The 14,494-nt window shown below is 39.9% G+C and overlaps 1 protein-coding gene across 2 annotated transcripts in view; it reads right to left on the bottom strand.

The window, feature by feature from the left end:
* The window catches only part of polq (polymerase (DNA directed), theta), an 89,796-nt gene that overhangs the window by 28,172 nt on the left and 47,130 nt on the right, over positions 1 to 14,494 (bottom strand). For both annotated transcript variants that reach the window (XR_015758850.1, XM_087992733.1), the window contains exons 16-23: positions 12,872 to 12,996; positions 9,238 to 9,481; positions 5,477 to 8,133; positions 4,118 to 4,261; positions 3,445 to 3,650; positions 3,087 to 3,327; positions 1,276 to 1,469; positions 266 to 404 (exon numbers count right to left, since the gene is read on the bottom strand). Coding sequence is in view for 1 of the 2 variants with exons in the window: in XM_087992733.1 (XP_087848859.1) it covers positions 266 to 404; positions 1,276 to 1,469; positions 3,087 to 3,327; positions 3,445 to 3,650; positions 4,118 to 4,261; positions 5,477 to 8,133; positions 9,238 to 9,481; positions 12,872 to 12,996 (3,950 nt within the window). In the remaining variant the exon portion in view is untranslated. The remainder of the gene's footprint in view (positions 1 to 265; positions 405 to 1,275; positions 1,470 to 3,086; positions 3,328 to 3,444; positions 3,651 to 4,117; positions 4,262 to 5,476; positions 8,134 to 9,237; positions 9,482 to 12,871; positions 12,997 to 14,494) is intronic.

The following is a 14,494-nucleotide window of genomic DNA, read 5'->3' as shown; positions in this document are numbered from 1 at the left end:
TCAAATGTCTCATGTCTTCATAATTTATTCCAACTCTTAGCAGGACATCTATTAATCTTTCATGTTTCACTGTGTAATCTTCCTCATAATCCATAATACATAGATACATATCTCACTTCACTTCCATTGCTCACTCATAAATTACCTTCTAAACAAATACTGAAATGTATAGTCCATTCCCATTTCTAAACTGTAATTCCCAACAACTTACTTTTATTTTTCTATCAATTAAGAAAGTACAAAGATTTGCACAAAAACCAGTCACTTGCTTTATTTGTGCTGAATTGTTTGGCCAGCCTGCTACGCCCTCCTGTCACTGCTGCCCTCCTTGTGGATCCAAGTGTCTTCTTGCCATTCATATGAGTATCCCCATTGGGAGGAAGTTTGAGCTCCAAAAATAGAACCTGCAACAGGAATTAAATTGCTGAGTCTGAGAAACATTAGGACTGGAATAGATAAAGTTTGCCTTTTCATGGAATCAAAGGAAATGGGGAGTGAGATGGAAAATGGGGTGAATGATGAGGCAGACTTGATAGGCCACGTGGACAAAGTGAGAACTGTAGATGCTGGAGATCAGTCAAAATGTGTGGCGCTGGAAAAGCATAGAAGGTTAGGCAGCATCAGAGGAGCAGGAGAGTCGACGTTTCGAACATAAGCCCTTCATCAGGAATACTCTCCTGCTCCTCAGATGCTGTTTAACCTGCTGTGCTTTTCCAGGGCCACATGTTTTGACCTTGATAGGCCACGTGGTCAACTCCAGCTATTTTTCCTTGTGCTCTTACAAACAAGTTTAGAACCAGGTTGCTTTCTGAATACCATTTCACACCATTGATTATTTTACAAGTATTCGTACTGAACTGTAACGTCAATGAAGATTACATTAAAATAATTGGTGCACTGAAATCTATTGGCTGTATATAAATTACACATAAAATCCTAATTTTATAAAATGTTGGACCAAAGCTTGGTGGATGGTATGAACTGTTAGTGCACGTACTTTACGTTTCAATCAGACATTGATACATTTATATTTCAACCCAATATTAAGTCTAAATTCTACCAAAAACACTACCAATATCAGGGTCTGAACTTAGTCCCAACAGCAACTGCAATTCAAACATTGCACTGAAATGGACATAGGACAAATTCAAAGTCAACTCAAGTGACATCTTCGCCGATGTAAGGGCAAATGAACTCTTATACCCTCACTTAATTCTCTTCATAAAAACTCTACATATTCCTCAACATTATTGCAGGTGCATATTACAATCTTACCTCAGCAATATCATCTGGACTGGTCAGGGAGAAGCTGTGGCCTACCAGTTGGTAAACCTGCGCCTCTATGAAAGCTAGCTTAGTTTGCATTAAATATTTCTGGTTCTCACATTCAGCTGTACTGAATCCTATTCCATTCATCTCCAGCAAGGCCAAGCAATACTGAGTCTTCATTTCAACATTCCAAAATATGTCTGCAACAAAACAAAGAAAATTACACGTTAGAAAATTTAACACCACAGTTGAGGTACTTCACAAGAGAATTCTCCTAAATTAGCACAAAGGTTTTTATTCCTGGGGCTTTGCCTGTCTTATTCTATTGCAGGTTCTCAGCTTCCTCAGTCAAAAGCTCTGAAATTTCCTTTCTACACACTCCACCTCAATTTGCTCTTTACAACACTCCTTACTTTTGGGATGGCATAGGTTAATTATGGAACATATCCCCCAAGACTTCCTTAGGAGTATAGTGCATCAGAAAACAGAACTTTGTTATAGGACTTGGCAGCCCTTTTGGGACTACAGACTTGTCCGCTATATTAGTTAGGGCCTTTGTGCAGCTGCGAGAGCTGTGCCTGGCAGGCCAGGGGCCCCTGAGAGGGAGAATCCCGAATAAATATGGGTATGCCAATTAATGCTCCCGGTGTTGGGGAGCTTTGGTGGGGTTGCGCTGAGTGCTGTAATTTAACTCAGTTCAATCTAATTTAATTTAGTTTATTTTATTTAATTATTTATTGAATTGCAGTATGGATAGGATTTTTTTCTCTAATTTGTTTGTGAAGTAGAGTAGTAGTTCGTTTATTGTTATTATACTATAAGATTGTCATACTATTTTATACTAAGTTTATAAAAGATTCAAAATCTTTTTCAATAAAAAATATGCAAAAAAACCTCCTCAAAATCTCCCTGAAAGACTAACATTTTGGTAATCTAATGTAATATTCTCTTAGATGATTCAATGACATACATTTTATAAAGATACTGTGATGTATTTTGGGATGTTTCATTACATTAAAGGCACTATACAATTGTATAGTATTGTTAGCTCAAACTGGTCACCAATCCAACAGGATTACTCTGCAGGTTTTGGAACAGTTTATTGAATTTGCCCTATCTGAATCTCCACTCAGGTTACAAACCCACTGACAATCTTGTTTAAACTGTCCCAAGAGCAAATCTCCCTGCAATATTTATCTCAGTCTTTTTCAGTCACATACTGCCAAGTTCCATCTCCCTCAGAACCAATCCCAATGCCTCAGGAATATGATGCCCTTCCTCCTACACTAGCTTTCCAGCCACTGTTCAATTCATCATTTCTCCAGTTTCTATTCTAACTAGCACATGGGTTCTAGCTTAACTAGTTACGGTCTTCCTAGAGAAGGTTCACAAGAATCTCTCTATATATACCTCTAGCTACTTTCTCAGTATGGCATGCCACCTTCAAAGAAATATGTGTACAAATTCCCAGACCCCTCTTTCCCTCCATCATCTTTAGAATTATGGCATCAAATATATATTGATTTCATTAATCCCTCTACTAAAATGCATCACCTTTCACTTTTATGTATTAAGTTCCACACATGCCTATTCTTACCTATGTTCTGTTGAAGTCTCCTTTAATGAGTATCTCAATTAACTGCCATTGATTATAACCATTTCCCAAATTTGGATGGTTCAGCAATGCAATTTTAAAAACAGAATATAAGCCAAATATGAATATTTGTCCAATAAAAAGCTATTAAACAATTTAACCTCTATTTCTTAAGATATGATTCAGTCCTGTTCCATATCATATCACAGGATCTCCTGCTTACCTTGCAGACTTTCTTTCTTAAGCAGCAAATGAAGTTGATTCATTATATCATAGACCAGTACTGACTCTATGGAGGCTCTGGTCCGCCCAGAGATGTCAATGTTTACACCCAGCCCTAGACTCTGAACGCCATGGCTGGTGCTCACACCTTCCAGTAATGAAAGCTGCTGGGGGAGAAAATTGGTCACCATGTTATGAAGCGTTCTCTCTTTGGAGCCAGGATCCAGCAGCCAACATGCTACCTGAAGGAGAAAATAAACATGTAATTCATTTCCGTTCTCAAAGTGACACTTCAGATCTGAAGTGGAAGTGAGTTCCTTTCTAACTGACTCAGAATTGCAGTAAACGTTAAGTAAAACCTTTGGATCTTCGTAGACGCCTTCCATGGAGATGTTGCAAGCCTCAACGAGAGTTTTGTAGTGTTGCTTGAAGTCATAAGTAATAATAGAGCGCGGTGCATCAGCCGTTGTATCTTGCTGCAAACAAGAACGTACGTGAAGAAGCCTTTCTTTCACTGACAGTTCAGGGTCTAGAGGTGGAGGAGCCAAACTGTCACTTAAATCACCTTTTAAAAGAAATAAAAAATACTTTTAAAGATATATACAAAATAAAATTACGAATGTGCAATCAATTTAACTATTCCATGGTGGAGGTTGGTGTATAACAGTAACAAATAGGATTATACAAACATAGAAAATAGGAGCAGGAGTAGGCCAATTGGCCCTTCAAGCCTGTTCCACCATTCAATATGATCATTGCTGATTGTACAATGTGGTTAACATAGTAAGATGCACCAAAGTACATTTAGGAGTTTAACAGGAACTGCAGCTTCATTATTTCTAGATTTACGTGTATGTAGCTGAAGAACAACAAAGTGAATTATAGATAAAGCTGGATTCTCAGGCTGACTAGGTTAAGATATTTGATTGCTGGTAGAGAGAGTAGAGTGATCTGAACAAATCAATCCAGGGCAAAGATTTCCCAGTATAATTTAGATTGTCCTAAATTCTATTATTTAAGCCATTTTCTTACCAGTAATTTCCTGAGTCTCCTGCAATGAGATGTAGTAAGCATCCTTTCCTCCCCATGACACGCACAAACCTACTACAACAAGGCCTTTGTGGCTGCTCACTTCAAATCCATTTGTTTTGGTCTGAACCTTTACAGCAGTCTTGTCTAGAAAACAAATATAGTCATTAAAATGAAATTAAAATTCCACATATTGATTGTGCAGACACAATGGGTCAAACGGCCTCTTTTCACACACTAACAATTTGGTTTCTCTGCATTCAGCATACAGAAAAATGAATTCCTTTCTAGGAATGTATTGTACACAATGTTCAAATGCAAATGCTTGATGCAAATTTACTCACCCAAATAGCCATCAACTAAACACAGACAAAATGTCTCTTTGCTTGGTACATAGGAAGTTCCTACCAATTTAGTTGGCTACATGCCCATCATCTTATGTCGATGGAAGGACACTGACAACATCAAGTTGTTTGACTGACGAAGTAAAGAAGGCATTTGCAGCTATGAGTGGTACATATTTTACCAGTGACATTCAACCACTTCAGAAAACTTGAATGCTCTCCCCACCCATCAAAAATAAAACAAGGCATTTGTACAAGGATTTCTGATTTTAGCAAGTTGATTTTTTACAAAAATGTTAAGTGAGCTAGATGGTATGGGGGTTTCATACAAGTCTAGAAAAAAATTGGGTCCAAAAGCAATGCATTAGAGCGATGTAGGAGAGTTCTCTACAAGTGGTGTAGATCTTAATGCAAATAAGCTTGACCTCTCTCATTCTGGGTCCAGTGGGCATGGAATCACAACAAAATAAAAAAACTGAGCATAAGTCAGCATTAATTTGACTAAAATGATTGTTGAGAGAAGTGAACACTGTCATTTTTTTGTTGGCAATAAGATATCCTATTGAGGCAGATTTGAAGTATTCATTAGCAGTTGGGAACAGAAATAAGTTACATTCAAACTTCTCTTTCCATTTAGAGAAAGTAGATTTTCCTCATCATGCAGAAGAGAGGTTGGAAAATTTCTGTATAGGCAATACCTGTGCAGGAAATACTGACTTTGAAGTAAAAATTTACAAGATGTGACATTTTGGCAAAGAGCAAAAACAAAAATTGCTGGAAACGCTTCTCAGGTCTGGCAACATCTGTGAAGAGAAGTTAGAACTCTGAGGAAGAGTGACTCGACATGAAACATTAACTCTGATTTCTCTCCACAGATGCTGCCAAACCTGCTAAGCTTTTCCAGCAATTTCTGCTTCTGATTTACAGCAAGTGCAGTTCTTTCATTTTTTTAACCATCAAGTGCAGTTTGTTGCTGCATAGATCGCTATGTTTAATAAATACACATCAAATTACACACCTTGCTTAAACCTGCCACCTATCTCGGAGCTGGGTGACAAAACATGTGGCTTTTTCTCACAAGCAGCCGTGAGTGAGAATCTTGGTTTCATTTTCCACTCCTTCATAAATGTCTGGAACAGGGCTCGGCTACTCGCCACATCAATAATGGTGAATGTTTCTGCACTGCAAGAGTTGGGCGATGGCGATAAATGGTCTTGTGAAAGCTGAAGTGAAAACCCTTCCCCTACAAAAGAGCCATCAGCATCACCATTAACATCCATCACAGGACTACATTCAACATGATGTGATCGGGGACTTCCCGCTTCTTCTCTCCCAAAGTCAGAATGACGAAAAGAGCAAACAGGAGTTGTTAATGGTAGAGATTGTTTTTGGCACTTTTCAGCAGTCACCGCAGTCAAAGTGGGTTTGATTCTAGGAGTCGCAGGTTTATTGGGTGGTGTTGGAGGAATTTCATTTCGACTGTCTGGTCTGGATTCAGGCAGCTTTTCCATTTCTAAAAGTGATGATTGGTTACTTATATTTGTTTTCTGGCTCCGATTTAGTGAGGCCTTACTCGCGGTCTTCTCTGTTTGACATAACACCAGCACATGCTGTGGATTTCGAGTTTCAGATGTTTGTGTTGCATTGTTTGGAAAACCATCAATTTCCGAGAGATTTCTCAGACAGTGGTCTTTCTCCTGATCATCGGTTTGTCCATTTAAATTTGGATATTTCTGATCCAAAGGAGTTGACAATTGATTTTGTAGCTCATTTACCTCTGGACTTCGATCAAGTGGTGGGTGTGACTGCATCGATTTCCTGTTCTCAGTCACCTTATTTTTTACCACACAGTCAGGTAACCCATTAGTTAATATGCCTTGGTATGGGTTGCCACTTTCTATTTGACTATTCAGCTTCTCCTGTTCTTGTAATCTTAAATCGTCAGCAATGTCAGATGTATCATTGTCCAGATTGTACATGCTTAACTCCCCCAGGAAACCAGTGACAGAATTGCCATTTTGGTAGGAATCTCTAAAATCAGACAAATTAAAGGACAACTCACTCCAAGGTAAATTTTTCTCAGGACCTTCAGCAACAATTTTCTGCACGTCATTCTGATCCTGACGTATTTCATCTTCTATTACCAGACTACGAGAAGGCTGGTTTTCCAGGATCATATCTGTTTTAGGCAGTGGTTGCTGGCCAGGTGTAAATACCTGTGTGTGCATATCATCATTGGAGGAAACGTCCGTAAAACTATCAAATAAACTATCACTAATGTTCAGGTTGGTCTCATAATCAGTACTGGAATGAACAAAAAGCTCTTGTAACCGGAGCGCTCCACCATTGCAACTTGGAATATCCAGTACGCTATTCAATTTTTGAACTGGAACAGTTGAGACACTTTCTTCAATAGAAGCTGGTGTTTTATAATCCAGCATGAAATTCTGCAGCTGGGTATCAGTTAAAGACAAGTCATTGGCTTTCAATGAAGATGGACCCGTTTCAGATGAAGGAGCTGGAAGACTATTAGGTGATCCTATTATGGATTTAATTAAGTTGGAAAACTCTCTTTTTCCAGAGCTCTGTACCTGATGATCAGAAGAACTAAAATGTCCTCCCTGAGGTATTTTCTCACTTACTGCAGGCTTATGTTTCGATGTCTCATTTCCATTTGAAGTGTTACCGCTGGATTGCTTTGCACTAGTTCCAACAATAACTGAGCTCTCACCGCTTTCTATTCTGGACTTGAATTTGCCGGCTAGGTTAGTCTTGTCAGTTCCTTGCTGACCTTCACAAATCGGCAATGCAGTGGCAGCAGCTTGCTCTATGATCTTTTCAATCTGTGAATCCAACTGAAAGCTCTCATCAAACACTCCTGTGACAGAACACATCACAGAGGACTTGTCTTCAACAACGTTTCGGCCGTTTATATTATTTTCCTCACCAACAGTTACTGGATTCCTGTGTATTTTGTGATTTACAGCATCAATGGCATTGCTCTCAGTCTGAATGTGGTGCAAAGTTTGAGCTGTATTTTCTCCAACATTCTTCTCATTTTTACCATCACCAACACGTTTCTTGTCATTAGCCACCAAAAAGGAATTATTTGCATTGATAACATTTTTTACAACTTGCATATCATTGACAAAACGTTGCCCAACTTTTGACGAATTCAAACTCTCCACATTCGTCTTACAATGCCCATCAACTGAGAGAAAGATATTTTCCTCAGGAAGGCCATTTGATGGTTGCTTGTTAGCAGATTCCCTAATGTAATTAGAATTCAGGTTTTCTGCATTCTTGTCATAACATGCTTCAGTCTTGGTGGCAATATGTTCCAATGAGTCAGTGACTGAAATATCTGTAACTCCATGGCTTTTCCCAGATCCCACTGAATTTGGATTTAAGGATGCAGCATCACCATACTCCGGACCATTCTCAGATACAGCAGCTGCCAGGGGAGGTTCTTGCTGTACCACAGTTAGCAACTGGTTGGGGGCCCATTCAATACCCATTGAAGCCAGATCTTGTTGAAGGAGATTCCTGGCCTCTTCCACAATGAGGACAGCAACATCTCTCTCAGTTAGGCCTTTCCTTCCACTCACCCAGATACAGCGAGTTTTCCTGCGTTCCAGAACTTCACATTCACTCTCATCAACTGCTTTCCTGGAACTGATAATCAGAACAAAAGAGCAATCCTTTATTAAACAAGTTTTGAGCTTCAATACTTATTTTCTTAGCACAAGTATTTAGTTTGTTGGCAAGCACATTTCTGGCATGATGACAGTTTCAGTAATAAAGCTTGCAATAATCCTATCACAAACTTTACACTTATCAGAATATTGGAAGTTTACAGAATGGAGAAATGTTCTGAAAAAGCTATCCACTCAGTTGAGGATCCAACTGAAACAGCTTTCTTGTCACCATAATACTTTGCTTCCAGCCACTGGGCCAACTCTGAATCCCACTTGTCGCCTGCACTTGGATCCCATGTGTTTTTAAGCTTTCTGACCAGACTGGTAAGTGGGACCCTTACAAAAGCTTTGCTGAAGTCCACTGAGTTTACACTAAACACACTACTTCAATTGACATTTCTTCTACATTTACCAACAAAAATTCAACTTAGACACAATCTTTCTTATCAATGCATGCTGACTGCCCTTGATTAATCTGAGCTTTTCCAAGTGGTATTATTTTCCCAACAACAGACCAGAATTTGGCTGATTGGCCTGCCATTTGTCAGTCTGTCTCACTGCTCTCTAGTTCTTTTGCACCATGCTTGCAGCCAGGAAGCATTGAAAAATGTTAGTCAACATCTTCACTAGCTTTCCCTTATTTCTCTCAACAGCCTTGGGACAGATTTCATCCAGTCCAGGTGATTTCACCACCTTCAAACTTCTCATCTCGCATTCCACACTTTATTCCATCCAACATTTTACACTCCTCCTGCTTAACTACAATGTCTGTGCTAGTTCCTTTATTGTGAGCATAAATACAAAGTATTCATTCAGAATAACCATGTATTGCCCATATCTCCACACACACAGTTACCATTTTTGGTCATTCCTTTTCTATTCACTTGCTGTGCATTTATAAAACATCTCTGGGTTTTCTTGATAATCCTTTTTCATGTCCTCTCTTTGTTTTTTGATTTATTTCTATAATTTCACTCTTGTACAAAATCAATTCTATTGTGTAGTAAGGTTTACATCAGGTTATATCTACAGAATTATTACTCTTAAAACCCAAATATAACACATCCAGTTAAAGCTCTACCTTTTAAATGGGACAGCGTTTCTCAGAGCAGTTTCTACATCAGCAGGGTTCCCCTGTGCCAGCTCAGATACTGTGCCAAATCCAGCATTATACAATGCTCGAGCACGCTGTGCATTCAGCAAAGAAATCCGCACAAGATCACAAAGTTGTCGCTGAACACCAAAATTAAGGCGACTTTGAAAGTGTGAAAGCAGCAGCTCCATATTATGCCAACCAAGTCGGTTACTAAATACTGTTATCATACCTGTAGAAGTTACAAAAGATCAATTAACAATTTCATTGCCATCAAATAGCTTTAGAAAGAACTGTGTTTCTCCACAGTAAATCAATCAAAGAAGATTAAACTTAAAATATAAGCTATAACTATTAATTTAACCTGAGGCAGTGTTTGTAGAGGAATAAGATGGTGTTATTTTCTGGGTCTGTAGATTGTGAAGGAGCAAAAATGGCCTTTAATAGAGTGATATGTACTTCTTGTCAGATGTGGGAGTTTAAAAAGAGTTTAAGGGTTACTGCAGATTATATCTGCCATAAATGCTGTTGGCTGCAAATCTTATCAGATCGAATGGATCGGTCGGAGAGACAGTTAGAAGCAATGAGGAATTTGCAACAGCAACAGTATGTGATGGATGGCAGTTACAGGAAGGGGGGAAAGTCTCAAATACAGTCACATAGATGGGTTAACTCCAGGAAAGTAAAGAGAGGTAGGCACCTAGGGCATGCGTCTTTTGTGGATATACCCATTTCAAACAGGAATGCTGTTTTGAAAAATGTAGGGGGTGATGGATTCTCAGGGGAACGTAGCACGAACAGCTGGTATTGAAACTGGCTCTAATGCAACGAGAGGTACGTCGGCTTCCAAGAGATCAATTGTGTTAGGGGATTCTGTAGTCTGAGGAACAGACAGACATTTCTGTGGCCAGCAGTGAAAAAGCAGAATGGTGCGTTGTTTCTCTGGTGCCAGGATCAAAGATGTCTCGGAGAGGGTGCAGAATGTTCCCATGGGGGAGAAGGGTCAGCAATAGGTCATTGTCCACATTGGAACCAATGACATAGAAAGGGAAAAGGTTGAGATTCTGAAGGGAGATTACAGAGCGTTAGGCAGGAGTTTAAAAAGGAGGTCCTCGAGAGTAGTAATATCTGGATGACCTGGTGCTACGAGCTAGTGAGGGCAGGAATAGGAGGATAGAGCAGATGAATGCATGGCTGAGGAGCTGGTGTATGGGAGAAGGATTCACATTTTTGGATCATTTGGGGTCGAAGTGACCTGCACAAGAAGGACGGATTACACCTAAATTGGAAGGGGGACTAATATACTGGCAGGGAAATTTACTAGAGCTGCTCGGGAGGATTTAAACTAGTAAGGTGGGGGGGGTGGGACCCAGGGAGATAGTGAGGAAAGAGATCAATCGGAGACTAGTACAGTTGAGAACAGAAGCGAGTCAAACAGTCAGGGCAGGCAGGGACAAGGTAGGACTAATAAATTAAACTGCATTTATTTCGATGCAAGGGGCCTAACAGGGAAGGCAGATGAACTCAGGGTATGGTTAGGAACATGGGACTGGGATAGCATAGCAATTACATAAACATGGCTCAGGGATGGGTAGGACTGGCAGCTTAATGTTCCAGGATACAAATGCGACAGGAAGGGTAGAAAGGGAGGCAAGAGAGGAGGGGAGTGGCATTTTTCATAAGAGATAGCATTACAGCTGTGCTGAGGGAGGATATTCCCGGAAATACATCCAGGGAAGTAATTTGGTTGGAACTGAGAAATAAGAAAGGGATGATCACCTTATTGGGTCTGTATTACAGACCCCTTAATAGTCAGAGGGAAATTGAGAAACAAACTTGTAAGGAGATCTCAGCTATCTGTAAGAATAATAGGGTGGTTATGGTAGGGGATTTTAACTTTCCAAACACTGCCTGGGACTGTCATAGTGTTAAAGGATTAGATGGAGAGAAATTTGTTAAATGCGTACAAGACAATTTTCTGATTCAGTATTTTATTAGATTAGATTAGATTAGATTACTTACAGTGTGGAAACAGGCCCTTCGGCCCAACAAGTCCACACCGACCTGCCGAAGCGCAACCCACCTATACCCCTACATTTACCCCTTACCTAACACTACAGGCAATTTAGCATGGCCAATTCACCTGACCTGCACATCTTTGGACTGTGGGAGGAAACCAGAGCACCTGGAGGAAACCCACGCAGACACGGGGAGAATGTGCAAACTCCACACAGTCAATCGCCTGAGGCAGGAATTGAACCCGAGTCTCTGGCGCTGTGAGGCAGCAGTGCTAACCACTGTGCCACTGTGCCACCCACGGTGGATGTACCAGTATGTGGATGTACCAGTAGAGAAGGTGCAAAACTTGAACTACTCTTGGGAAATAAGGCAGGGCAGGAGACTGAAGTGTCAGTGGGGAAGCACTTTGGGGCCAGCGACCATAACTCTATTAGTTTTAAAATAGTGATGGAAAAGGATAGACCTGATCTAGAAGTTGAAGTTCTACATTGGAGAAAGGCCAATTTTGATGGTATTAGGCAAGAACTTTCGAAAGCTGATTGGAGGCAGATGTTCGCAGGTAAAGGGATGGCTGGAAAATGGGAAGCCATCGGAAATGAGATAACGAGAATCCAGAAAAAGTATATTCCTGTCATAGTGAAAGGAAAGGCTGGTAGGTATAGAGAATGCTGGATGACTAAAGAAATTGAGGGTTTGGTTAAGAAAAAGAAGGAAGCATATGTAAGGTATAGACAGGATAGATCGAGTGAATCCTTAGAAGACTATAAAGGAAGTAGGAGTATACTTAAGAGGGGAAATCAGGAGGGCAAAAAGGGGACATGAGATAGCTTTAGCAAATAGAATTAAGGAGAATGAAAAGGGTTTTTATAAATACATTAAGGACAAAAGGGTAACCAGGGAGAGAATAGGGCCCCTCAAAGATCAGCAAGACGGCCTTTGTGTGGAGCAGAAAATGGGGGAGATACTAAATGTGTATTTTGCATCAGTATTTACTGTGGAAAAGGATATGGAAGATATAGTCTGTAGGGAAATAGATGGTGACATCTTGCAAAATGTCCATATTACAGAGGAGGAAGTGCTGGATGTCTTGAAACGGGTAAAGGTGGATAAATCCCCAGGACCTGATCGGAGGTTGAGGGTTGATCTTATAGAGGTTTACAAAATTATGAGGGGCATGGATAGGGTAATAGGCAAAGTCTTTTCCCTGGGGTCGGGGAGTCCAGAACTAGAGGACATAGGTTTAGGGTGAGAGGGGAAAGATATAAAAGAGACCTAAGGGGCAACTTTTTCATGCAGAGGGTGGTACGTGTATGGAATGAGCTGCCAGAGGAAGTGGTAGAGGCTAGTACACTTGCAACATTTAAGAGGCATTTGGATGGGTATATGAATAGGAAGGGTTTGGAAGGATATGGGCCAGGTGCTGGCAGGTGCTGCCAGGTGGGACTAGATTGGGTTGGGATATCTGTTCGGCACTCGGACCGAAGAATCTGTTTTCATGCTGTACATCTCTGACTCTATAAGAGACTTTAGCCAGCTCTAGTTAAAAGCAGTATATACTGGTTTCACTTAGATCTTTTCTTTGTCATTTTTTTATAACTCTTGCCTGCATAAGTTGCTGCAGACTGCTGCAGAGATTGAAGCTGTCCTCGACTGCAATGATATTTCTTTGCAACAACTCCGAGAGGAACTTCATTGATTAAATCGAGTAACACAAGGCTAGTGAAAAATCTGGAGCAATAGGAAAATTAGCAATTAGACATGTGCATTTGTCATAATTCATATTATCATAGCACAAAAACTTTACACCAGAAATCCTACAGAATTCTAGAAATCATTTTGAATGCTTTCACTTCTTCGCTCCTTGCTGTCAAAACCTCAGTTTAAAATCAGACATTCTGAGCAGAATCTGTTTTTCAACTATACATACAGACTAACTTTGGAAACAGGCAAGAATTAACCAACAGCTTCCAATGAAACAAAGTCTTAAAAATAAACACTTATGATGTAACAAGTTGAATTTAAATTAATTATGTATAACTACACTGAAAATGCAGTGATCCTCAAGGCTATCAATAGTTAAGCCATAAGCATATCTAACATTCTATTATATGCATATCAGGTGTAGAAATTTATCTAATTTGCAGCAGCAGTGTAGTTCTGTGCTGGGGGCCTTTAGGTATTCAGATGCCAGGAAAGCTCTCAAGATAATGTCTTGAGAGTAAACAAGCCACAGAACAAAAGTCTGTGGGAAAGGATTTGCAGCATTAAATGGATTCACTGATGCTATTTTATCAACACCATTAAAGTAAAACAACATTAAGTGAGTCAGCATTAAGCAGGGGTTAGCTGTATTCACTTCAACCATTCCCTATGGTAGCAAGTTCCGCATTATCAGCCCTTTGTGTTTATAAAGAAGTTTCTTCTGAAGTCCTCATTGGATTTCTTGGTGACTATTTAATATTAATGAGTCTGGTTTTGATCATCTCCACAAAAAAGAATGATCTACTCTTTCACTCTTAATTTGAAAGACCTCTATTAATGCTTTTTCTTCAGCTTTCTCCTCAGAGATTGGGATATACCCTTTTTATACTTTCGCTGGTGGTCTCTAGGTCCTTTAAACTGCAAAACTAGAAATCTGCAGAGGTGCCTTCTAACCAAGGCTCAATACAAGTTTAGCACAGCTTCCTTACTTTTCAATTCCATCCCTTTAGAAATTAAGCCTAAACTTTTGAGCCCAGATTTTATAGCGATTACCATATATACTCGAGTAATTTGTCAAATGTTTTGACTACTTTTTAAGGTTAACTTTATGGGATCGACTATTACACGAATACTACTTTTGAGGGTCTGAAATTTGTGCCCATCAAAATTCATACCGTACCATTTGCAGAAGCCTAATTGATCTCTAAACGAATAAAGAAAAACACCATGGTAATTCTCAAAACACGGAGAATAACATGACAGCCAGTGGAATGGAAACTGGGAGCGGAGTGGGCTGGCACACTGATTCATAAACATTGATCTGTTATGTGTGAAGAACTAGGGTCGACTTTTACATGAGATATATGGAAAATTCCAGGTTTGTGATTTCCTATTGCGATGTAAAATAAATTAGTCTTATTGATGCACAGCACAGAGACAGACACCTCGGTCCAACTCGTCCATGCCGACCAGATATCCTAACCTAATCTAGTCCCATTTGCCAGCACTTGGCCCATATCCCTCT

The sequence above is a fragment of the Chiloscyllium plagiosum genome, unplaced genomic scaffold (assembly GCF_037043375.1).
Source record: "Chiloscyllium plagiosum isolate Xiang-an unplaced genomic scaffold, Cpla_swu_hap1 HiC_scaffold_12, whole genome shotgun sequence".
NCBI classification, from domain to species: domain Eukaryota; kingdom Metazoa; phylum Chordata; class Chondrichthyes; order Orectolobiformes; family Hemiscylliidae; genus Chiloscyllium; species Chiloscyllium plagiosum.
The sequence above is the reverse complement of the archived record's forward strand: the minus strand, read 5'-3'. Positions and strand labels throughout refer to the sequence as shown.